This window comes from Syngnathoides biaculeatus, chromosome 17 (genome assembly GCF_019802595.1).
Source record: "Syngnathoides biaculeatus isolate LvHL_M chromosome 17, ASM1980259v1, whole genome shotgun sequence".
NCBI lineage: Eukaryota > Metazoa > Chordata > Actinopteri > Syngnathiformes > Syngnathidae > Syngnathoides > Syngnathoides biaculeatus.
In genome coordinates, this window is record NC_084656.1 from 10,028,806 (window position 1) to 10,051,482 (window position 22,677).

General features: G+C 42.0%; 2 protein-coding genes across 8 annotated transcripts; one reads left to right on the forward strand and one right to left on the reverse strand.

Moving 5' to 3' along the window:
- The first annotated feature begins 1,843 nt into the window (after nucleotides 1-1,843).
- Nucleotides 1,844-11,937, forward strand: rad23b (RAD23 homolog B, nucleotide excision repair protein). 5 transcript variants are annotated; one of them, XM_061801867.1, is made up of 13 exons: nucleotides 1,844-2,000; nucleotides 2,224-2,488; nucleotides 3,087-3,168; nucleotides 3,973-4,052; nucleotides 6,156-6,331; nucleotides 6,414-6,463; nucleotides 7,274-7,401; nucleotides 8,632-8,752; nucleotides 8,830-8,957; nucleotides 10,792-10,968; nucleotides 11,112-11,127; nucleotides 11,286-11,374; nucleotides 11,452-11,937. In XM_061801867.1, the coding sequence occupies exons 2-13, from the start codon at nucleotides 2,336-2,338 to the stop codon at nucleotides 11,506-11,508; spliced, it is 1,257 nt and encodes a 418-aa protein (XP_061657851.1). In that variant the 5' UTR covers nucleotides 1,844-2,000; nucleotides 2,224-2,335; the 3' UTR covers nucleotides 11,509-11,937. The 5 variants fall into 5 exon arrangements, with proteins under 5 accessions (XP_061657851.1, XP_061657853.1, XP_061657854.1 ...); XM_061801869.1 differs by having other exon boundaries at nucleotides 8,632-8,746; XM_061801868.1 differs by having other exon boundaries at nucleotides 1,873-2,000; nucleotides 2,229-2,488.
- A 1,635-nt stretch (nucleotides 11,938-13,572) lies between these two features.
- On the reverse strand, nucleotides 13,573-19,481 carry klf4 (Kruppel like factor 4). Of its 3 annotated transcripts, none has more exons than XM_061801415.1 (5): nucleotides 19,342-19,481; nucleotides 19,140-19,244; nucleotides 16,682-17,510; nucleotides 16,126-16,296; nucleotides 13,573-14,484 (listed from the first exon to the last, which is right to left on the reverse strand). In XM_061801415.1, the coding sequence occupies exons 1-5, from the start codon at nucleotides 19,348-19,350 to the stop codon at nucleotides 14,309-14,311; spliced, it is 1,290 nt and encodes a 429-aa protein (XP_061657399.1). In that variant the 5' UTR covers nucleotides 19,351-19,481; the 3' UTR covers nucleotides 13,573-14,308. The 3 variants fall into 3 exon arrangements, with proteins under 3 accessions (XP_061657399.1, XP_061657398.1, XP_061657400.1); XM_061801414.1 differs by having other exon boundaries at nucleotides 13,574-14,484; nucleotides 19,140-19,248; XM_061801416.1 differs by lacking the exon at nucleotides 19,342-19,481 and having other exon boundaries at nucleotides 13,574-14,484; nucleotides 16,682-17,528; nucleotides 19,140-19,186.
- Between the last annotated feature and the right edge of the window lie 3,196 nt (nucleotides 19,482-22,677).

The following is a 22,677-nucleotide window of genomic DNA, read 5'->3' on the forward strand; positions in this document are numbered from 1 at the left end:
TCAAACAAATGTAAATGGACAAATATAACCCAAGTGAACATAAAGTGTTTTTAAATTCCGATTTCATTTATCATGGGGGGGGGGGGGGGGACTGCACTTGCCTGGACCTGTATGGAAAAAAATAATGGCCCCCTAAACCTAAGAACTGATTGGGCCGTCTTTCCATAACAACTGCTGTAATGAAGCATTTTCTGTAACGTTACTTAACATTCTTTAATGATCTTAAACCTTATAGTGGAGATACTATCCAAAAATACAAGAAATTCAATACTTTATCACAGTACTGTAGACACGAAAATAAAATGTGTGAAAATGTCTGCTTTATGCAGGCAAAGTAAAGGAGGTGTTACGCATGTACTCCCATTTCTGGTACGGCTTTGATACTACCTCTGAAGTTGGTAAATAGTTGGGTCAACTTTGTACCCCCCATTCTGAATATGGCATAGCTGCTGCTTCACAAGTCAACCTTTCAGTCTTAGCGATCCGGTTCCTGTTAATCCTAAATATTTGTATCCATCACCACATGTCTGTAGTTGACAAAAGGCAGGAAAATATCAGCCTGTCTGCGCTCCTCTTTTCCCGATTTCAGCGTAGAGTCATAGCTGTTGGTTCAGTGCCGAGTTCTTGCCCGGTTGGCCCTCTTCCCGTTGTGAAAACCAGATGTCGGGACAATCTGGGAATTTGAGGACCGTGATGTTTTTTTGGGGTTTTTTTTTGCGTGTGTGTGTGGTTCTGTGACGATTTGAATAGTTTGTGACTGACGATCCCTCACTGTGTGATCACAGTCTGATTATGACTGTAAAGAAGAAAAAAAAAACCCGCTTGACCCAAAAGTGAGTCTCTGCTGACAACACACTGGATACTTTCTACATGTTTTTCGTTTCGTTTGTTTGATCCATAGATTGACACTAGAATCTGTCCTCTGCCTTTTTCTTCCCGTTTCAATCTAAATCCCTGATGGGTTGTGATCGTTGCCTAGGATGATTGTTTACAATTTGATTCCATGTTATCTCTGGATATTCTGTACATACTGTAATTCATTGTCTTTTTTTTAACTTGATAATAAAGTATCAGATAACGCTTAGTTGTCCTCATTTGTTCTGTGGAAATTCAGCATGTTCGCCGGGGTTTGGGGGGAAACATTGCCGAGATGCGTTCTCGTGTTGGACGTCAGGTCTTAAGCACTATTTCTAGATCGCAGAGGATCAGATTTTTAATCTGCTTTATCGTCTCAGATGACGGGTAAAGAAGGACACAACGTGGGGGTGTGCAAAGATAGACGAGGGTGAAGATGAACTCTTGCCAAAGAAAAAGGCCAGATGGATGGAGGCTTATATGAACAGTGACAGATTCATGCATATGTGTGACTTCAGATCAGTGATTCCCTCGCTACTGAGCACAAGTAGGCCAATCAATACACGGCAATTGCATAGTTATGGATAGATGGTTCTGACCTGAGTCCAAGCATAAAACACCATCGATTCAAGTTGATAATGGTTAGCTTGTTTTTGAATCAAATGTACTCAAAAATTAAACATGTACACAATCTTATTCCAACACACATCACTTCTGCAACCTGGAAACTGGCCATATTGGCGATGTATTCAAAAGTCAAGCTGCAGGCAAAATGCTTATACTTTTACAATATTTTCTGGACCCACCAACTAGCCTCACAAGGGAGTGCTGAATGGAGTCTATGCCACCTTGGAACGAGGTTGGGTACACCCTGAACTGGTTCCCAGCCAATCAGGTTAAAGTTAACTATATTGTTAGATGTTATACATACATGACATGCAAAAATAGCTGAAATAGCATTCCTCTCGAACCTGCAGTTCTATAATAAGACTATAAAGAGTTAAGAAGAATTGAATCATCCATCCATACTCAGATTTTTTTAAAGCATACGTACGGCTGACGTCACGCCTTTTAACCTAATGTATAAAGACAAGCGCATCGTGGTTAGAGTCTTGAGTGGACAAAGATGAGCACACACCGCACGGGTAATTAGCTCTCATAGTGTAACCGAACCGAACAGTTAGTTTATCGTTTAAAGAAAAAAGTTAAATACCAACCAGACAACTAGATTACAGCGAACTCGCGAAACGTTTTTATTTTATAACGATTATAACATATATTAACGATTCACGTAGCCAGTATTTTACAGAGAAAAAATATATGCATGATTGCTATGCTCTATATTGACGCTTTTGTTTTTATTGTTAGTGTAGTTAAATTTTAATGACAGCCCGCTCTACGTGGAATACCATCGAAGAAGAGTGCAGAAAGGCGTAGAAGAAGAGTTGCACCGAAGCGGCATGGCGGCTGACAGTTTGTAATGAGCCAGCGAAAGCGTCACAGATTCCCGCAAGTTAAAAAAATATCTCGTTTGTACCCCGTCTGTGGATATAACTACACCGCCAAAATGCTGATCACTTTGAAAACTTTGCAACAGCAGACGTTCAAAATCGACATTGACGAGGAGGAGACGGTAAGTGTCAAAATGCATGCTATTTTGCGAGTAGTAGGGGGCGGGAGGCGGAATGGGAGTTGGATATGTGCTCGAAGCAAGACCTATGTCTGCATCTTTTAACACCTATTTGTGTGGATTGTTGAAAAGTAAGAATAGTGTGCGTTTTGGGACTTTCAGAATTCTCCCGGCTTACCTTGTATGTGAATTTATAGTCATGATTGTCACTGTCGTGTTTCCAGATCTGAAAAGTCGTCCCAGCATTCAGCCATAGCCCCCAACTCACTTTTTACCAAGTAAAATAAAACCCGTGTCCCGCCATTATGAATTTATTACATACGTTAAGATCAAAGCTACTTTTGAACGGTATTCTACAATCATTGTGATTTTATTAAAATCACAAGCGTCTTAAAGATGGTAGTAAAAAACATTGATAACATCTAGAGTAACTTTCAACGGTAACTGAGTGTTCAGCTTCAGTTTATGCAAACAAAGTGCACTTTGTACCTTGGATTGTATGCCTTTAAATGTGTGTACATGTACCTAACGTTGTGTCTGGGCAAATACTGTCGTACAAAATGGTAAAACGATGATTTAGTGCGCCATGATTTGGTTACAGGTAACAGCATTAAAGAAGAGGATTGAACAAGAGAAGGGCAAGGACAATTTTCCTGTTGCAGGGCAAAAACTCATCTATGCTGGTACTGTTCTTGGATTTTGTTACACTGGATGTTTAAACTGAATGTATTATTTGTTCCTATGCTTTGACAAAAAAAAACAGTGGTGCCTTGACATAACTGTGACATCACTTGTAACTCAAAAGACTTAACTCATCTTTCCCCATTGCAATGAGTAAAAGTGAACAACATCGGCCAATTCCAGACTTAAAAGACTTGGTCCACTGAGGTAGGGTGACCGGGGAAGTAGTTTTAGGAGGTAAGCCCAGACTTCCTGCTCCCCAGCCACTTCCTCCAGCTCTTCTGAGGGGATCCTTAAGTGTTCCCAGGCAAGCTGGGAGGTCTAGTCTCTCCAGCTTCCCCTGGGTCGTAGCCAGGGTCTGGTCCAGGGATGTGCCCGGAATACCTCACCAGGCAGACATCCAGAAGGCATCCTCACAGAGTAGCAGCTCTACTCTGAGCCCCTCCCGGATGGCCGTGCTTCTTATCATTTCTCTAAGGGAGAGCCAAGACACCCTGCGGAGGAAACTCATTTCAGCCACTATAGAAACTCAAAATCATGTTTTTAATGAGCATTTTATAATCATGTTTTGCCCATTGCTCAGCAAAATGCCTCATTACTGTTCTTTCCTTTTCTTCTACATCATTTTCGGTGTGCCACCACCTGGGCAAGCACGAGAAATGAATGAGGCATTCACAAAATATTTTAAGAATATATATATACAAATATATATATCCTCGCACTTTTTTAATTGCATTAGAATAGAATTGAACAAATCTCGTGAAATTATTTTTTAAATATTCATTAGTTTACTTTTTGTCCCACAGGTAAAATCCTGAGCGATGATTCCATCCTCAAAGAATACAAAATTGATGAGATGAATTTTGTGGTCGTCATGGTGACAAAGGTACAGGGGATATGTTTGTCAAAATAATAATGTGATAAATAATGAACAAAATAATTAGCGCTGGATGGTCAGTGAGTTTTCTCCAGGCACTCTGGTTTCCTCTCACATTTTTAAAAACAAGCGTGTTCATTCACTCTAGGATTGTCCATTATTCTGAATGGCTGTTTTGTGCCCTGCATTTGGCTGGCGACCAGTCCAGGGTGGATCCCACTGGGTTGGGTCATCGTTTAAATTTGAGCGATTATGGTCCAGATTAAATTTTTCATTTCGGTTCTGGTTCCAAATGATTGTCGATTCTGATTCTTGTAGTGGGCTGGGTACAAAAAATGCATAGTTTAAATACAGGGTGTCCCAAATTATGATCAATTTTGTTAGCAGCCTACAGCATATACTAAAATGAACATTTGACTTGGCATTCTTCACAACATCTATAAATGTCCAACCTATGAACCGAAATGGAATGTGTGTGGCACTAACCCTGTTGACTTAATATTAATTAATTACTGTTTCAGCTAAAAGTTAAATATAGTATTGTTGAAATTATTTGTGACTGTTTTACCACGTCAAATGGTTTATCTGGGTTAGTTTTAACTTGAATTCCCGTTTTAAGCATGTAGCCTCTTATTTTAAAGAGTACACAGTTAGTTTGGGAACGATAAACCGATCCAACTACATAGCCACTCGTGAAGGCGAGAGTTATGACTGTCGGTAGCAGACTCCTTTATCAATTCAAAATCTGCCAGTAATCCTTACATACGTCGGTTGTCGGGCTGATGACAGGATATTGTGAGGCTAGGAATTGGTTGCCTGAGGTTTGACGGTTTTCATCTCAGAAATCAAGCGCAAGAGGTCTCGAGCTCAGGTAATGTTATGTTGACAACCAAAACCACCAGTGCAGGAAACTAGCGACATTACTAGTTAAACTGCATATCTCTATTTCAACATGAAATAGCTCTTCAGTAGTTATGGGACTTTCATGGTCACGGCGATAGCAAAGTAGCGTTCCAACAGAAGTCGTAAACATTGAATGTGATGTCACGTTACATACCTTATGTCACGTCCGCCAGCGAAATATGCACTGCAGATTGTAAACATGCAGACTGTTTCAAAGATCTCACCAATTTCCTTCAGCTGTAACTCAGCAAACAAATGCTTCTTCTTGAGTCCTCGGGGTAACATTGAGTTTTTATTTTTTAGAGTGGCATAAAGCAATAATGTTCAGGTTAAGTGGTCTTTTAATATATGTTTTTAAAAAAGATGGAGAAAAATGTCATTTTATAGAATTGAGTTAAGTCGGGTTCTTTATGATTGTCACACGTACAAAGGTAGCTATTTTTTTTCTGCATAGACTCAATCCTATCGCTCCCATACTGAATGTAATTGTATCGTTTTACCTGTAAAGATATCATTGTTTTCAGTGAATTGTTACCTTTGTATCTAGATATGTACCAGTTTGACCTCGTCGCTGAGATTTTCATCCCTAGTACACACGGAAGAAGTCAGGATGTTATAAAAATAACCTTGCCAGAGATCAGTAAAATTAATTAATTTGAAATGAGATGCAGGGAAAAAAAATAGTGGATTCCTATACCTACACACAGATGAGATACAAAGTTAGTGTTTCCGATACTGACGTTTTTGTTTATAAAGTCATTGTAACGTGAAGTAGCTAGTTTGATGTTTGGTGAAGTTTTAGGGCAGGGGTGCTCAAAGTGTCAATCAGGAGGCAGTTTTGGTCGATTGCGTGACGGCGTGCCAAAAAAAAGAAAATGACGTCAGCCTATCATCCGTCTCTTGATCACACACAGATAAAGGCACGTTCCAGCAACCTGGCCTCCTATTTACAGTCTCTCTTTTGCTTTCTCCACACACACAGACAGACAGACACACAGACAGACAGACAGACAGACACACAGACAGACAGACAGAGAGAGAGAGAGAGAGAGAGAGAGAGAGAGAGAGAGAGAGAGAGAGAGAGAGAGAGAGAGAGAGAGAAGAGAGAGAGAGAGAGAGAGAGAGAGAGAGAGAGAGAGAGAGAGAGAGAGAGAGAGAGAGAGAGAGAGAGAAGTTGTGTAAATCATGTGTATTTGTGTCCTTATAAAGCCTAAAAAGGCCGCTCCATCTCAGCCGACGCCAGCCACGTCGACAGCAAGCACAGCGCCTTCTCCAACGCCATCATCCACTCCGCACAACCCAACGACACGACTTCCAGCGGACGGTCAACCAGAAGCGAGGCGACCTGCTGCGACTCCTGCTAACCCGGCTCCTCCCCCAAGGGGGTAACTGTGTGAAAATGGCAGCAATGTCTTGCCTTTTGTGGCATTGACATTCCTGACTTATGCTAGTCTGCTTTCTCTCCAGTGTCTGGGAGAATTTTGGGAACCTTATGGACGAGGCAGGTTCAAATGTTGGTAAGACCTCGCTTTGTTTTAAAGTTTAATGCAGTGTCAGGTGATGCTGGTGGATCTCTATTTTGTTTAAAATTGAAATAGAAATTCCCCTGAGAGCCAAAAGTCCCAACTGTCACCATCATACATTCAACCACTAATGTAATGATGTTTAGGCCTCTAAAATAAAATTGTTTAACTCGGCTAAGTTGACCACAAAATTGTTTGGCTCAAAAACCTCTATCTTGAAGCAATAAAAAATGTTCATAAAAGCATATTTGCGCCGCCCAGAATCATGTTTATCACGTGGACTTTAAACTGACTCAAATTCTGTACAGTTTATTCCAAACAGTGTCGTGAAAAAGTATGCACCCCTTCCTGATTTCTTTTCGGTTGTTTTTTTTTTTTTTTTTTTTTTTTTGCATACGTATCACGCACAAAGGTTTCAAGTCATCAAACTAATTCTAATATCACTCACAGAGACAACTCAAGGAAATACAAAATGCAGTTTTCAAGTTATAATTCATTTTATTAAGGCATTAAAAAAATCTAACTTTTCTGACTCTCTATGAAATTGTAATTGCCCCTTGAACTTAATAATGGATTGTGCAATAACTGAAATCAAGTGTTTGTGATACTTGCTGATGAGTCTTTGGCATCGCTCTGGGGGAATTTTCTCCCACTCTTCTTTGCAGAATTGTTTCAACTCCGGCATATGAAAGAGGTCCATTGTGGTGTCAACATTATATATGTCTCAAACTATGTTTGACATGTAAGACATGGTTTCCCAAAGATTTGGGCTAACCTCCAAAGTGCACTTTATTTCTATTGCAGTGACTGGCGCGTCGTACGACGCCATGGTGACAGAGATGATGCTAATGGGCTATGAGAGAGAGCAGGTTGTGGAGGCGCTAAGAGCCAGCTTCAACAATCCCGACCGAGCCGTGGAGTACCTGCTCTCGGTGAGAACCCTCAATCAATCGAGATGGGAATTTTCCACCCTTGGAGGTAGTATCAGAGGTATAAGATGCATTTGTGTAAAATTAAAGCACCTTGTAAGCTGTCTGTAGAAGTGGGCATTTTTCCGTGTTTTTTTTTTTCTTACTGTTATTTGAAATGGCATTGACACAGAATGGGGGCGATGAAGTCAACCATATAATTTTCTGCGCGAGGAGGTCGTATCAGAACTGTAATCGAGGCAGGACACCATCTGTGTTAAGTCACCTTTGCACACCCTTTAAAATTTGACATTTATCTGCCTTTTTGTGTGTTGCGGTTTCATATAAACATCACCAACGGTGAATATGGGAAGAACTTGACCTGGTAATTTTCTGTCATACTTGGAAGTAATACTGTAATTGGCTGCCAACCAGTGGGGGCATACTCAGCTCGAATAGGCTCCAGCACTCCCGTGCCCTTCATGAGGATAAGCAGGTCAAAAAATTAATGGATTGATTGGATTTGCAAGTAATATCCAAACTGTAAAAGAGACAAACTGTTAGAAGACCCTTTTACACTGCCTGAAAAGCTGGCATTTTCTGCCTCTCTTTTGTGTCATTCCGTGTCAAACATGGAATGAGGGGGGGAGAAGTCAAGTCACCAATTTCTAGCCCATGGAAGTCATAGCACAGGTGGTATAATCTGTTAGGCCCTCATATTTCCCTGAAAAGATGGCATTTTCTAGTCCTTTTTCTCCTTGATATTCTCTATCATCAAGACCGACCTGAAATGCAGGTGTTAAGTAGACTCTTTATTTTATTTATTTATATTTTTCCACCTTTGCAGTGACTAAACAGAAGCGGGATGATATATGCGTGAAGGTTTTTTGACACTACCTGAAAAGACAATAGTTAACTGACTTGGACAATGTAGAGTTTCTGCTGAAACAATGGCGTTGACTATGTTGTCCTGGCAATTTTGTATCTTTTCTTATGTCGCTCTTCTGTAGAAATGGCACAAACAGGAAGGGTTCGGGCCACATTTTATTTTATCCTTTATGGAGTTAGTTTCGGAAATGTAAAGGTATGACATTGTGTGGTTCAATATATTTTGTAAAACTGGGACAAGGGTGTAAAGTTTTGACACCCAGTACTCATCTGTTGTTTAGCAAGCAGTTGTCGCTGTCAGACAAGTATTTTAAATGTCTTTCTATACCTTGTACAGATATAAAGGATATCATGACTCCTCCGCAGGGTATTCCAGGCAGGGACCTGGTCCAGGCTAGGGGATCTGAAACTGGGTTGAGTGGACCTCCTGCTGGACCCACGGGAGATATACATGAACCAGATAGCGTGGGTGCCTCCCAGGGTACAGGTAGCTCACTCTGCAGCCCCCACTGATTTCTTGTTTAATCCTTACGTATTGGATTGATTTAATGGTTGTTCTGGCAGATAATCCGCTGAATTTCTTGAGGAATCAGCCTCAGTTCCACATGATGCGGCACCTGATCCAGCAGAATGCCTCACTGCTTCCCGCTCTCCTGCAAGAGATCGGAAGGGAAAATCCAGAGCTCCTGCAGGTAAGTACAGACCCTTACATGTAAGACACATGTAGTATTTAAACCCCATTTTCCACTAATGCCTAGATTGGATGGCAAAATTTTAGCCCTGATATTGTGTGATAAGGTAATGCGGTGGATTTCCCGGATCGGGCCAAACATGTTTTGTCAGAGACAACAAAACCTATTGTAGTGTGACATAATCCATGAGCAACGGTTTGGACCTATTATAGACGTAAGACGACAGAATGAAATGTCTAGCATGTTTGTTTTTTTGGGGGTGGATATCTTCTGTGTAGTGTGACATACAGTGAAGAAATAAGTATTTGAACACCCTGCTATATTGGAAGTTCTCCCACTTAGAAATCATGGGGGGGTCTGAAATTTTCATCATAAATGGATGTCCACTGTGAGAGAGAGAATCTAAAAAAAAAATCCAGAAATCACAATGTATGATTTTTTTTTTTTTTTAATTATTATTATTGTGTGATACAGCTGCAAATAAGTATTTGAACACCTGAGAAAACCAATGTTAATATTTGGTACAGTAGCCTTTGTTTGCAATTACAGAGGTCAAACATTTCCTGTAGTTCACCAGGTTTGCACACACTGCAGAAGGGATTTTGGCCCTCTCCACACAGATCTTCTCTCAATCAGACAATTTTCTGGGCTGTCGCTGAGAAACACGGAGTTTCAGCTCACTCCATAGATATTCTATTGGGTTTAGGTCTGGAGACTGGCTAGGCTACGCCAGAACCTTGATATGCTTCTTAAAGAGCCACTCCTTGGTTTTCCTGCCTGTGTGCTTCGGGCCATTGTCATGTTGAAAGACCCAGCCGCGACCCATCTTCAATGCTTTGATGAAGGAACCTTCCGTGCCATGCATGATTTCAAACCATGACGTCTTAGTGTATTACCAACAGTCACCTTGGAAACGGTGATCCCAGCTCTTCAGGTCATTGACCAATTCCTGTCATGTAGTTCTGGGCTTATTCCTCACCTTTCTAAGGATCATTGAGACCCCACGAGGTATCTTGCATGGGGCTCCACTCCGATTGAGATTGAGCGTCATGTTTAGCTTCTTCCATTTTCTAATGATTGCTCCAACAGTGAACTTTTTTTCACCAAGCTGCTTAGCAATTTCTCGTTAGCCCTTTCCAGCCGTGGTGAGTTGAAAAATTTTGTCTCTGGTGTCTTTGGACCGCTCTTTGGTCTTGGCCATGTTATAAGTTTGAGTTTTACTGATTGTATGGGGTGGACAGGTGTCTTTATGCAGCTAACGACCTCGCACAGGTGCATCTGATTCAGGATAATACATGGAGTGGAGGTGGACTTTTAAAGGCGCACTAACAGGTCTTTGAGGGTCAGAATTCGAGCTGATAGACAGGTGTTCAAATACTTATTTGCAGCGGTGTCACACTAATAAATCGTTAAATAATCATACATTGTGATTTGTGGATTTTTCTTTATAGATTATCTCTCTCACAGTGGACATTCACCTTGGATGAAAATTTCAGACCCCTCCATGATTTCTAAGTGGGAGAACTTGCAATATAGCAGGGTGTTCAAATACTTATTTTCTTCTTTGTAAGTCTTGACTTTCATCACAAATAAATAAAAAAATCCCTCCTTATACTCCAACACACCCTCCTCACCTACATCACAATAAGATCTATTTTTTGTTCTATAGTTTTCAGTACACTTTTCCTGTGTTGTGTGGTGGAATCATTCATTTAAAATAATTTCATCATCGAGTACTAAATTGAGTACAAGCTTGTTTCCAGAATGAAACAAGCTCGTTGGTCAGGGTAGCGCTACATCTCCACTACGAACGTTCTATTTTCTCCCGTTGCAGGAGATCAGCAACCACCAGGAGCACTTCATTCAGATGCTAAACGAGCCTCTTCCCGAGTCGCCTGGGCCCATGACAGACGATTCTGGGGGCTCTGGAGGGGCGCAGAGCAACTCGCAAAGTGGCAGCAATATGAGCTACATTCAGGTCACACCCCAGGAGAAGGAAGCCATTGAAAGGGTGAGTACACGGGGGGGATACTATTCAGTGGAATCTCCAAATTTGGAATTAAATTACCCGATATAAATGATTCACAATGGTTGCTTTTGCCTTTGGATTTAGCCTTTTTTTTTTTTTTTTCTTTTTTTTTTTCCCCTTCACAGAAGCACGGCACTGATGGTGAAGGAACATTTTTAACTTCCGTATAGAATAGAAATATGCAGTGTTGCCAACATAGCTAAAGTTTTCCATCTTCTCGACCATTTCTTTCATCACGTGATTTTTTGTGATGCTGTATGTCAACCCGTGGGGACGCCGATGGACGTTTACGTTTGCAGACCGTCAATCGCTTGTCTGGGGAACGGGTGCCGACGGGATCTTTGCGATTGCGAACCGCCAAATGTCTGCTCGCAGCTTGAAGTTTCATGGAAAGTTTTGTTCCACTGGAGATTCCACAAGGTGTTTTTCCCATCTTATTTGTGCATATCTTTTGTGTATGTTTCAGTTAAAAGCGTTAGGCTTTCCGGAGGGACTGGTCATACAAGCTTACTTCGCGTGTGAGAAGAACGAGAACTTGGCTGCCAACTTCCTTTTACAGCAGAACTTTGATGACGATTGAGAGATGATCTGACTTTCACTTTTTTTTTCTTAAATTTGATTGGCACTATTGAGTACAAATATACATTCCATTTGCATCCCTAACTCCTGAAAAATGAATTTATTTACCACTCTGTTGATTAATAATCTTTTTTTATTTTTCCAAATACAGTAATGATTTTTTTTTCTATATAAAGGAAAATCAATATGGTTTAAAACGGCTGTATAATTTACACATACCATCTTTTTTTTCTAATTCTTAATTTTTGTGTTAATAACCATGAGACCCCCACCCCTCTCACACATGCACACACAAACCTAAGCATGTGAACCAGCTGGGTCTATGTGCTTTATACACATATTAATCTGAAATAAATGCCATGTGTTCTACTGTGTATGCCCTTCATTTCAACTATATAAACTCATTATGATTATTTAGGATTATGCTTATACAGTATTACTGTCACCTCCGCATGCCGGGTGTGTTCACAATGCAATAGTTTCGGTCTTATGACTCTCCAGGGTTTTGGTTTTCAAGGTCTCCGAAAGAGGGCACCACAGGCCACAACAATTGGTGAGTCACTACAGTATTTGCGTAAATGTTGGTTCCTTACATGAGTTTTAAAGCATTTAAGAGTTAAAGCTTTCCTTGTGAGATGTGTTGACTAAACCAACATCTAAAACTGGAGGCAGTCATCACTAACTTTTGGTGGTTTTTATTTCAAGACCTGTTGCTTGAAGATTAAATTATTATTCTTAAGATTAAATAAAAATATAAAGTGAATTGACATTTTGATTAAGAAAAAAAATCTTTAAATGGCAACTGCATATGTAAATTATTTATTTATTTTTACAAAAAGGAAAATCATTTTATGATTGTTTTTTTTTAACTCAAAGGACAGGTCTTGGCGGCAAACAAGATATTCCCTTTACATTTTCTTGGATTTTTTTTTTTATTTTTTTTTTACAGTTTCAAAACATTACAGGTTCTTTGTGGTCAAATCATAAAAATAGTTTTTAAAGATTTTTTAATCTTTGTGATTGGAATTTTTTTAAGAGGTCTAATAACAACAGTATACTGTATATCTTTGATTTTCATTTAAGGGGACAATCAAACAATTCTTTTCTACGGTTTTATCCACAAATGAGAGTGACATGATTTACCTTTGACAATGCGTTTTGTCGACTGACTACAAAAGTAAAAAAATTGCACAAGTCTTGTAAACGGGTGATTTGAAGTGGCTGACATTGTGACGTGTGTATTCAAGTACCTGCTCACTCAACTCAGCTGAACGGCAACGAGGCTTCTCCAGGTTTGAAGCCAGCAAGCTTCAGCTGCTGCCGAAAAATAAAATCTGTGAGGTATAGATGAACACTTTAAAGTATAAGTATTGTGTTTGACAACTATCCATATCTATTCATAATTTATGCTGTGGTAGATAACAGCTAAACTTGCATTCTTATTGCTATCGATGATTGTCTCGGCAAGATTAATTAAATTCAATGGGAGCGGGTGACGAGCTCAATCCATCCCCTCCATTTATTATCATCCATGTCCCCTTTCAGATGGCTGAATGAGTTCCTGAGCAGACTGGTAGAAAAAAGAAGACACTGAAGCATTGAATGTCGCGATAAATGCATGGCTGCGTCAAGCACACGCTGGGAGATGCACTGTTTTCCATATTCAAATGCAGAAGATTCATGAACCAATCAGACCAAGGCTCACTCACTCATGTCACATTAATGAGAAATCCGGCAGTCTCCAATGCTGGGCGGAAAAGACCAAGGTAAGTAGCTTCAAAAGGGACGTTTTACGCATTGCCACCAAAATTGTAATTCACCCAATAAAGAGACAACAAAGATGACTAAAATAGAAAAGCAAGGATGGAAGGGAACCTTTAAATTCTAGTCAATGTTAAAAAAAAAAAAAAAAAGCTCTAGATAAATTTGCAAATTCAAACGTCTTTGCAACTCTATACTTGTTCAGGCCAGAACTTCAGGCACCCTGCCCAATATTGTCTTTGTTATCTAAATTTACATTAAAAAATGTGTGTTGGAATGATCCAAAATTCTAGCTATTTTATTTGAAATACATTTTATTATACTGTAAAATACAAAACATTTTGTTATAACAAAAGTATTTTTCTTATCTACAAATGTACAAAGATCAAGATTATATTACATTTTTTAAAAAAATTTGGCTATGTAAAAACAAAATGAAAAAAATAACCCCATTTTGTTCAGAGGCACTCATTCCATTATAAAAAAAAATAGGAAGGTTTCCATATAAATTATTGCACTCTGCTACTTGCAGCGCTTTCTCAGATTGCTGTCACCGCACCAAAACCTGATTTTTGAGTGTGGAAGAGATGAGAAACATGAAATATATGGCACTTTTGTCACCAATTCTTTGGTACCTTTTTGGTAGGGAAAAAGTCACTGAGCACCAGTCAGCATAAATTAATTAACATTGCACCTGAAGTGGCAGGTGAAAATGTGACTATGGATATATTTATATATATATAAATATAGTTATGCATGATTAATACAGTGTCGTTTGTGATTTGATAAAGCCCCCTGGAGGTTTTCCACGTCAGATTCCAGTTACTGGTCCTCTTTGAGTTTGGTCCCATAAATAAAGACGATTTCCAGTTTTTGGTCCCGTTCCGACCCACGCTCGCAGGTCTCGTCTTGATTTGTCTTTAGCCGTGAACGCCACAGCATGTCATTTGAATGTCTTTTCTTTTGTCCCCCCCACGTGTCCTCACAAGTGTCTCTTCATGTGGAGGGCCAGGTGGTCTGACCTGGAGAAGGCCCGGTCACACTTCTGGCACTGGAACGGCCGGTGGCCCGTGTGCTTCCTGTAGTGGCGCGTCAGCTCGTCGGAGCGTGCAAACTTCCAGCCGCAGCCCTCCCAGTCACAATGGTAAGGCTTTTCTCCTAGTAGGAAAGTGGAAAACAGAGGTCAGTGGTGACCGGGTCAGAGGTGTCCCTGCATACATCATCTCAGGGGGGGTCCAAAATTCGCCCACACCAACCATTTGTGATCAAATGTGGATTTTTTTTAGTTTGAGTTTAGGAATGTATTTTTAATTCATGTGAAAAATAAAGGGTTGAATGTTACACAATATCACAACGCTTTTTTAATATGTTTGTTTTCTAATGGAAAAATAGAAGATGGCACTTTTTAAAATTTGAATAAGACAAATCTGATTTATTTTACTGTTTTTAAAAAATGGGAAAAAATGAGTCAATCATTGAAAAATACTTTTTGTTTTATAGCAATTCAAGTTGAACATTGCAGTGGATCAATAGCCTTCAGTGAAAAAGGTTTGGACATCCCTAGATTAGATATTAGATATACCTGTGCTGTATTTCCTTTCGGGATCAGTGAAACCTCAAAATTTAGAAAAGAAAACGTCTTCAATGTTTCTTTCTTACCTTAATACCAAAAAAAAAAAAAAACACTAAGCTGCAATGGTGCATCTGTAACAATTGTGATAAAATATCACTGGGTGGCAGCATCGCCCTCCAAACCAGATTTCCTTACTCTTTTTTTTCTTTTTTTTTTCCCTCTCCCCTCGTGTAGTACTCAAGTAAAATTTTACTTCTTAAATGCCGTTTGGAATGGCATTCATTAATTTTCAAATTATTTGCTATGACGAGAAATGATAATTTTGATCTTGAGATTTTTAAAAGCTACCATTTTTCATATTTTCAGTTATAAGTGCATAAAGTGGTAAAACCCAGAGCGTAAGACAGTAAAACAAGAAATCATGTTTCCATATACTTCCACTCTTTGTTACTACAAAACAAAATAACCTTTGACTAGACCCGAATATCACATCCTAAATATGTGGGGGGGAGGGGGGGGGAGAATACTTCTCGATACACATCCCTATTTATATATGTTGCGTACAAGCAAACTTGAAATATCTTTTCCTCCCTCGGGTTGCGAGTGTGCTGTTGCCTATCACAGCTATTTTCGGTACACCCTGGACTGGTCACCAGACAGTCGCAAGCCAAATGTAAACAAACAACCATTCCCAAGTGGCAAAAGATGATTTAGAATCTTCACTGAACTACCAGTCGTAGGAAGAAACTCGAGTAGCCAGTGAAAACTCACACAAACACAGTGAGAACATCCAAACTCCACAGAGGTGAGGCTGGACTTCAACCCAGGTCCTCAGAACTGTGAGACAGATGTGGTGAACAGTCCCCACTGTGCCCCCAAATGTGTGTTTAACATTCTTTCAAGATGAGTGGCAAAGTTTGATTATTACACTGTTGCAATGTTTTTATTGTTGTAATATATCAAATTTAACCCCAATTGAAATGTTGTATCTCCAAAAGTTTAGCGCTTTAAAATAAATCAATTGTTTCACTTGTCAAAGAACCATTGAAGTAGTAAATGTTTACATAATTTTTTATCACACTATATACCGGTTAGACATTCAGTGTAAATGGTTGCTGTCAAATGAAAAACATTCTTCACCGCACATGTCCATGTCTAATACTGCAAGGTGCTGTAAAAGATTCCCTGGCGAACTAAAGTAAAGCAGTCCATTTTGGCGCGGCTACCTGTGTGCGTGCGGTGATGCGCTTTGAGGTGCGAGCTCTTGGTGTAGGTCTTCCCGCAGCCAACATAGTCGCACGTGTGCGTGGCGACGCGCTTCCGGGGCCACGAGCGCCTCCCCCGCTTGGGCTTGGGCTCCTCTGGCAAGCAGTCACCGCTGGAGACCATGAGGGGGTCTGTGTAAAAAAAAAAAAAAAAAAAAAACAGTGGGGAGTGGGGTAAGTCATGGTGTTTGATGCAAGGTGGTGTCAGAACTACAGATAGCTGGTGGGGAAAAAAAAAAAAGTCATAGCCATACAATAAAAACAATGTTTCATTCGCTAAACATCTGGTCTGGTTTCTCCAGCTCTACGATTAAGAGACGGTTTTGCGTCCAAGGCTGCGGGATGTCGGTTTTAATCCCTTTCAAGCGCTTGTTTTAGGCTGTAATTACAAGCCACCATATTGTATAGGCTCTATTTAAAAACGCTTTCTTTGACAATCTGGTCTTTGTTAGTGTCTGCGTGTCTTTTCCTCCGACTAATACATTACACGGATGTCGGACGTGGCGTGAGCCGCTACCTTGGTACTGCTGCATGGCTGTGGGCTGGGGGTAGGCGGTGTATCCCTGTGGCGAGCTGTGGTGGTATCCGTGGGGAGGTAGAGGAATCTGAGAGTGAGGGTGGCCCAACACCTGGTGATCACGGGTCAGCGGGTGATCGGGCGAGAGCGACGAGGACGAGGACAGGCGGCCGCCGCCCGTAACGGCGGAGTGCCCCCCGTTTCCAGGGAAGCCGTGCAGTTCTAGGTGGCCGGGCCGTTGCCGGTGCAGTTCCATGGGCTGTGAGATGGTACAGTTACTGGGAGCCTCCTGCTTTATCCGGTGGCACGTAAAGGGTGGCGACGCTCGTGAAGGCGGGCGGTCCGAAGCGACGTGAACGCAAGGCTTGGGGTTGTACTCCCCCAGGTCCATTGTGGTCTTGACCACAAATTTGCCGTGCAGACTGGTGGAGTGGAGGTACGCCGGGTCCAGTTCGGGTCTCATGAGCTCCGCCACAAAGCCCCCGGACGGCGAGACGTCACTGATGTCCGGGATGGTGTAAAGCAACTCGGCTGAGCCCTGAGGAGACGGAAGTAGGGGGTACGAGGAAGAGAAAGAACCGGGCGAGCTGGGCAGCAGGGCTTGGACGGAACCGCATGCCATTATATCGTTGTGCTGTTGCAGCTGCTGCTGCTGCTGCTGGAGCATGGAATTGGACAGAATGAAGTCATAGTCCAAGTCCAGGTCTGGCTCGGTGTCTTTCTTGGACATACTGGGGCTTGTGGGGCTGGTGCTAGTAAGATGGTCTGGGTCCGAGCTTCCAGTTGGCACACTGAGTCTCCTAAGATGGGACAGCTCCTCTTTCCATCTCTAGAGGAAAGGTACAGACTATTAAAGACTGGAATAGTACACCCTTAGCAACAAAAAGTCTTTTGATGAGACGAGGGTTGTTATGGCGGGACTCCAAGGTAACTTTTCATCGCGTTTCCCGAGTCAGACATGCTTGCAAGCTTTAAAGTTCAAGTATCAAGTCGACCCAAAATGGAACAAATTGTACCCCTAAAGAACAACCAATGAGCTTTTCCCAAGAGTCCAAAACACAAACCAAGAATGTTAGCAAGGTTCCACATCGAACGATGCATCAGATGTGGTCGGACCAGCTATCTCTGGATGTTGGAGGCGCCAGACAAGACATTTTAGCCCCTTCATTATGACAATCTACCTTTTTGTAAGTCTAAGGTATCAATCAACATTTAAATGTTCCAAGTTTGTATATAGATCGGATTCAGGGGTGTCAAGGTTCCGAGTCTAGAAATGCAACAGATGTGGGTAGAACAATGTCTAGAGGTCGGTAACCTTGGGACAAGCTGTTGTACCCCCCTTAAGTACAACAGTGTACCTTTTCCTGACTCTATGTCTAGAACCGCATCCCATTGGGTTGGAATGACTCTTTCAGAGTTCAGTTTGGGGAAATTGTGGTCATTGAAGGTGGGATTTGCTCCATATGACAGATCATTTGAATCTATTCAGTCCATTAACTGAGCCAGTGAGTATAGATGTATACATCTCCCAATCCGGCATGATGTGGTATGCTTTGATCCACACTTTTTCTTTTACTACCACTCTGATACAAGTTGTCATTCTTTTCCAGTTATTCCAGCACATGATAGGTTTTTTTTTAATTATCATTTAACATGTTTTCTCTGCTCTGAAATGTAATGTGTGAATAAATAAATGGAGGGATGGCATTCTGACAGCTGTAATTATGTAATGGTAAATTTCTATTTCATGTTTTTGTTTGGTTTTCAGTCCCAGCTCATTCTGCGCTGCATTTTCTTGATCATTTCTTGCCAAAAGGCTTTTTGAGTCAGGCGTATCTTATTTGATATACATTCTTATTAATAGAGCTGAACATCTGATTATCCTACCTGTCATGCAAAAGATGTGAATTTTCACCAATCGTGAGGACTTTCTCTCATTTTTGTGCTTGTAAGCCACTAACACAAATTTTTCAGTTCTCTAAGCAGCTCAGTAGCTATAATATGAAATTGTTTGACTATTTTATTTTTGTTTTGTTTCTATAAAATACTACTTTGGCATATTCTTTAAAAAGCTTCAACTCAGTGGTTTATTATCAAGTGTAGAAACTTAAAAAAAACACTAATTGGGTTGTGACCAATGCTATTTAGGTCCGTGGTGACATATTACACTAGTCTGTACGTCAATATGTGATATATTTGAGTAGGTTTCTACTTTACTGTAACAGGAAATATTATTGGAGTAAAGTACTTCTGCAGACTGGTGTGTAGTGATAGAAATATAAACAAAGGGACATCAGCCATTACTAATACAGACCAACGTTACATTGGTGGTCTCATAAATGTATGGTTTAAGTTTTAGTCACAGGGAGTGAATTTGGAGGAAAAAAGCTTGCCCTTAAAAGGAGAAGTATAACATTGTTGTCGCCATAAAGTAGTAGCAGGAGGCTTTTGTACTTACTAGGTTGGCACTTCCAATGGTTTTGGTCTTGACTGCGGGGCTGGTGAAGGTGGAAATGGATGGCAGCAGGGTCCCTCCTAAAGCCATCTCCACGTCATTTGGAGGCTGCCTACAGATAGACAACAAAAACAACAACAAAAAGTGATGGAAGTGATGTAAGTCCTTGCAAGGTGGTGGTCTTCCAAAAAAAAAAAAAAGTCACCTCATTCATGAGAAGTGTTGGAACTCGGATGAAGCCAGGCGGTCCGATAGCCGTTCCGTTGTGTGTCAAGGCATGCTGCGCAAGAAGAAGCCCCCCACGCGTGGGTGAGTGATTATTTGGCTTGTGGGAAGACACGGAGGCGCCGGTCGTGTTTGTAGGGCCTGGGGGGGGGGGCTGGGGTGGGGGGATGGGGTGGGGATTCCCTCGCTGGCCACGCGCGTAAGGAGCGAAGCGGTGGCAGCGCGTCTGGATGCGTGCGGACTGCGAGCTGCGGGGCCTGCGAGGCGCCTCTTAAAGCGCCGGGCCAGGCTCCACCCCGTTGCCGGGGCAACGGCGAGCAAAACACCAGGCGGCAGCGAGAGAGCCCGAGCGTTGTTTGTTAGCAACAGTTGCGCGCTTGCTCCTGTGAAAAGTGACTGAGGACCTGTCAAAAGTTATTCGCCGGAAGAGTCGTTTCTTGTGTCGGGGGCACCTGCCGCATGCTGCCTTGTTGACACCTTTTTACATAGACTCAATACAGCGAGCTGCTCTGGCTTTCTGGTACCTGGGCCTTGGGCTCAAATCCACCTCCTCATACCAGCCACCACCACGTCACAATTACAGAAACCAGCAAAACTATTCAAAATATAACAGTACAGAACTGGCCCACATCATCTGGAAAAGAATCAATAACAGAAAAAAAGAGTAATCTTACTTATCAGGAAAAGCTTATTAATTCACGCACTAATGTGTGCAGATTGTGACCGATGGGTTTCGTTAGCTTGTTTTGCCTCAAGTTTAGCTCTGACCACCTAATCAGAGGAGGGGAAAACTCCATGGAGAGCCAGTGTTCTGGCCCCGTGAGGCCAAAATTAAACTCTGATTGGTCTTCTCTGCAGTTTAAGTTGCGTCGTCCTGCATTCCTGATTGACCTTGCAGCACATAGAGATCAGAAATCTGGACTGAATTTAGGGTGTAAATGTTGTATAAAAGGATCAAGTATCACCTAACTGCTGATTATGACTAATATCTTCATTGCTTATTATCCGTAGTACAAAATCATACCTATTATCAGAAAACCAAAATATTTATGTTGGACGCTGTGTCGCACCAAAGCGATACATCGTGATAGCTCGAAATTGCCTGTGACAAACAAATCTTAAATCTTCATTCCACATTTCCCACCACCTAAAAAACACTGGGCAGCCATAGCATTACCTGGGTCCTGAATCCCCCAAAAAAACAAAATCCTAGTTCCCAGCACCTGCAAAACACACGAGACTAACTTGAATTGCAAGTTTTGAAAATCAGTCATGACAAAACTCACCCGGGGAGCGATCACAATGGCTGCGAGTGCTTTTCAGTGCTTTGAACTGGTTTTGAAGGGCTTGTGTTTGCTCAGAGCTAGTGAGCTAACACAAGCATCTCCCTCTCTTTCTCTCTTTCTCTCACTCTTTCTCCCGCTTGCGCTCTCTATGCAACGCAATTACGACTGGCCAAGTTTTAAGAGCAAACAAAAGTCTGCGCCGCTCATCCTGCTCACATCAGGATCTTGTCGGGCATGTCAACAAACATGCTGTCATTCCAACAGGACACATTGGAACTAGTATTGTAGTTTATCTTTTTTTTTTTTTCCAGATTACCCGGGTGCACACCACTTTTTGTTGGCAAACACACAAAGCAGTGGTACGAAGGAAACATTTTGTGGATGACAAAACATATCCCATGGGGATACACGTGATCTATTAGGTAATCTATCTAAACATCCCATTACGATGTCTCCTGTAAACACCGTAATGGCTTTAACTCCCGACAATGGTCCCAAAACTAGCTCAATGTGGGCTTTTGCCATTGTAGCTCGTTTCTTTATGCTTTTTTTCTTTTTTTCTGAAAATGATCCATCCTTTGCCTTGCAATAATAAGCGCCGGACTGAGAGCGAGAGACTGAGAAAATGACACCACTGTCTTGCAGGTGTTTCCATCGCCCTTTTCGACACAATGACGGCGGCTTTGTGTGTCCCACCGACTACAATTACACGTGAATACACCGGAACTGTGACATAAAGTACAATTTGCGAGGGGGAAAGCGGCCCTCTAAAGTCGCGTTCAAAACTGCCATCCTGTATGATACCTATTATTTAAACTTCTAAGTACACAGTATTTGAAGAACAAACTCAACTGTGCCATCTTTGAAATGTCAGGGGCATGGCAGACTACTTCCAAATCTGAGTGTGTACTAGATTTCCGTCCTTCCCATTTTCTGTTCTGCTTATCCAGCGTGGTGGAGCCTATCCCACCTATCTTTGCACACTAAAAGCTGGAGGATTCCAGTTGTTTTGACTTGTTCAACAAAATGCACCATTAAGGTCAGTTCATATGACCTCACCGTCCTTGAAGTGCAATTGAATCCAAATCAAAGAAGGGAACACCGAGATGGAAATTAGGAGTTTGATCCTTGGCAGATGACGTGGTTGTGTTTGCTTCATCAAGTCGTGGTCTCCAGCTCTCACTGGAGCGATTCCCAGCCGAGTGTGAAGCGGCTGGGATGAGAATCAGCATCTCCAAATCCGAGACCATGGTCCTCAGTCGGAAAAGGGTGGCGTGCCCTCTCCGGGTCGAGTATGAGATCCTTTGCCAAGTGGAGGAGTTCAAGTATCTTGGGGTCTTGTTCACGAGTGAGGGAAGAATGGAGCGGGAGATCGACAGATGGATCAGTGCAGCATCTGCAGTGATGTGGACTTTGTATCGGTCCGTTGTGGTAACGAGGGAGGTAAGTCGAAAGGCGAAAGTCTCAATTTACCAGTCAGTCTACGTTCCTACCCACACCTATGGGCATGAGCTGTGGGTCGTGACCGAAAGAACAAGATCCCGGATACAAGCAGCCGAAATGAGCTTCCTCCGCAGGGTGTCCGGCCTCTCCCTTAGCGATAGGATGAGAAGCTCGGTCATCCGGGAGGAGCTCAGTGTCGAGCCACTACTCCTCCGCACTGAGAGGAGCCAGATGAGGTGGCTGGGGCATTTGATTCGGATGCCTCCTGAACGCCTCCCTGGTGAGGTGTTCCGGGCATGTCCCACCGGAAATAGACCCTGAGGACGACCCAGGACATGCTGGAGAGACTATGTCTCTCAGCTGGCTTGGGAACGCCTCGGGATCCCTCCGGAAGAGCTGGAAGAAGCGGCTGGGGAAAGGGAAGTCTGGGTATCCCTGCTGAAGCTACTTCCCCGGTGATCTGACCCGGAAAAGCGGTAGATATTGGATGGATGGATGGATGGATGGATCCTTGGCAGAAGTCGCATCATGGAAGGTTGCGACAAGACTACAATTTCAGCAATCCCGATTGGCTGAGAGACCAGATA

Excerpts from the sequence above, each read along its gene's own strand:
- rad23b (XM_061801867.1), top strand. The coding sequence starts at position 2,336 with ATGAGCCAGCGAAAGCGTCACAGATTCCCGCAAGTTAAAAAAATATCT. Across the intron at positions 6,332-6,413 it reads CCGGCTCCTCCCCCAAGGGG|TGTCTGGGAGAATTTTGGGA; the intron begins GTAACTGTGTGA and ends CTTTCTCTCCAG. Across the intron at positions 8,958-10,791 it reads AAAATCCAGAGCTCCTGCAG|GAGATCAGCAACCACCAGGA; the intron begins GTAAGTACAGAC and ends CTCCCGTTGCAG.
- klf4 (XM_061801415.1), bottom strand. Across the intron at positions 17,511-19,139 it reads CCATTGGAAGTGCCAACCTA|AGATGGAAAGAGGAGCTGTC; the intron begins GTAAGTACAAAA and ends CCTTTCCTCTAG. Across the intron at positions 16,297-16,681 it reads AGCCATGCAGCAGTACCAAG|ACCCCCTCATGGTCTCCAGC; the intron begins GTAGCGGCTCAC and ends TTTTTTACACAG.